At 35.9% G+C, this 1840-nt stretch overlaps 1 protein-coding gene across 1 annotated transcript in view; it reads left to right on the top strand.

Moving 5' to 3' along the window:
• Positions 1–1840, top strand: part of LOC105815227 (low-density lipoprotein receptor-related protein 1B-like) — a 68630-nt gene that overhangs the window by 53011 nt on the left and 13779 nt on the right. The window contains exon 9 of the mRNA XM_012650374.1: positions 1405–1527. Coding sequence (XP_012505828.1) covers positions 1405–1527 — 123 coding nt within the window. The remainder of the gene's footprint in view (positions 1–1404; positions 1528–1840) is intronic.

The raw sequence follows: 1840 nt of genomic DNA, 5'->3' as shown, positions 1-1840 counted from the left end.
TAAAAGCTCTTTATTTATAATGTTTAAGTAAGATCTTCTGATATAATCAAAATTTTATTTATTGATACCTTGAAAAATGCAACGTTGTGTAAAATGACCCTGAAAATTACACTGCCAACTGGATTGCTAATGTTGTCAAGTTCTTTTTGATTTTATACATATAGTTAAGTATAGTTATAGCTATAGCTAAGCTGTATAGCTATAGCTATAGCTAAGTATAGTTATACATGGCATAATGACCTTTCAGTCAATTATGGGCCATATATATAACAGTGGTCCCATAAGATGATAATTCCATATTTTTGCTATGCCTTTTCTATGTTTAAATATGTTTAGATGTACAAATACTTACCATTGTCTTATAATTACCTACAGCGTTCAGTACAGTAGCATGCTATACAGGTGTGTATCCTCAGAACAATAGACTATTCCGTATAACTTAGGTGGGTAGTAGGCTATCCCATGTAGGTTTTTGTAAGAACACCCTGTGATGTTCGTACAATGATGTAATGACATATTTCTTAGAATACACCCCTGTCATTAAAGAACACATGACTGTAAATACACTTCCTTCCTTACCTTTCCGATTTATAGGAATAAATGGCACAAAAATGGTAACCACCTAAATTGTATTTACTCTTACACCTTTATAAAATATGATCTCTAGCCTCTTCAAGAATTTGCTCAGTTTTATCTGAGAGTCTCCAAGTATGCCTCACATATGTTCATGAATAATACCTTTATGAATTTCCTCTCATGCCCACTTAATTGATGTCCATTGTATGCTTCATCAGTGCCCCCGCTCTTTAGGTCTACTGGAACAACACTTTTGTCTTTGTGAACTGTACATTCTCCTTATGCTAACAGGGCTGCTCGTTATTAAGCCTTCGCGGATAATCCTGTGTTTCCTGAAGCCCCCAACACACTGACATGCCAGTGTACTCTTTGCACAAGAATGAAGAATATCCCACCTCTGTCCCCAGTGCCCGTTCACTTTCTGTTGACGGGCACACAAAACCATGTTCCGAGAGCCAGTGATCTACTTTCCAAAAACTCGGACTTGAAAACAGTAGGCCTAATCTGGAAAACTATCCAAGACAGACACCTTTCTGTTCTATTCCTCCTCTTTCACCTAGTACCTAACTGCCAACAAACCTCCATCTGCTCCGACAAACATGTAAATTCTTCTTATCTACCTACCAATGCATCATATATTTTCAAACTTTTCTAAATTTAGTTATGATTCAGCAGGAATATTATTTTACTAAATATGTAATATACATAGCATATGTATGCATACATAGTTTTGCGTATGTACATCTCCTAGAAAGAATGTGAACCTAAGTTGGCTAAGTTTCGTTGGAATCAGAGGTCTTTGACACATTTGTTTCCCTCCTCTTGCAGGTGACAATATGTGCCGAGTAAATAATGGAGGCTGTAGTACACTTTGCTTGGCCATTCCAGGAGGCCGGGTGTGTGCTTGTGCTGATAATCAACTTTTGGATGAAAATGGGACGACTTGCATATGTAAGTTCTTTTCCTGTTACGGTCATTGTTTATTTGACTGTTTCTGAAGGCTAGAAGCAGATGAAACCAAAGGAATTAAAATCAGACTTGAAAAGAGAAATTCAGATAATTACTTATATGCAATTCTTTTTAAACTGTAAATTATTAACTGATTAATTTCTAAAATACAGATGGATAATGGTTTTGCAGAGTTCACTGCCACTTATGACTTAGTAAAAAATTTAAATAAGTAAGCATATGCCACAAAAGCAAATATTTCATGAAGTCGTGAAATATTGAAGGGAACTTCACCCTTGAAGGGAACTTCACCATA

The sequence above is a fragment of the Propithecus coquereli genome, unplaced genomic scaffold (genome assembly GCF_000956105.1).
Source record: "Propithecus coquereli isolate 6110/MARCELLA unplaced genomic scaffold, Pcoq_1.0 Scaffold320, whole genome shotgun sequence".
Taxonomy (NCBI): Eukaryota; Metazoa; Chordata; class Mammalia; order Primates; family Indriidae; genus Propithecus; species Propithecus coquereli.
Note: the sequence above shows the minus strand (reverse complement) of the source record. Positions and strands in the feature narration are given on the sequence as shown.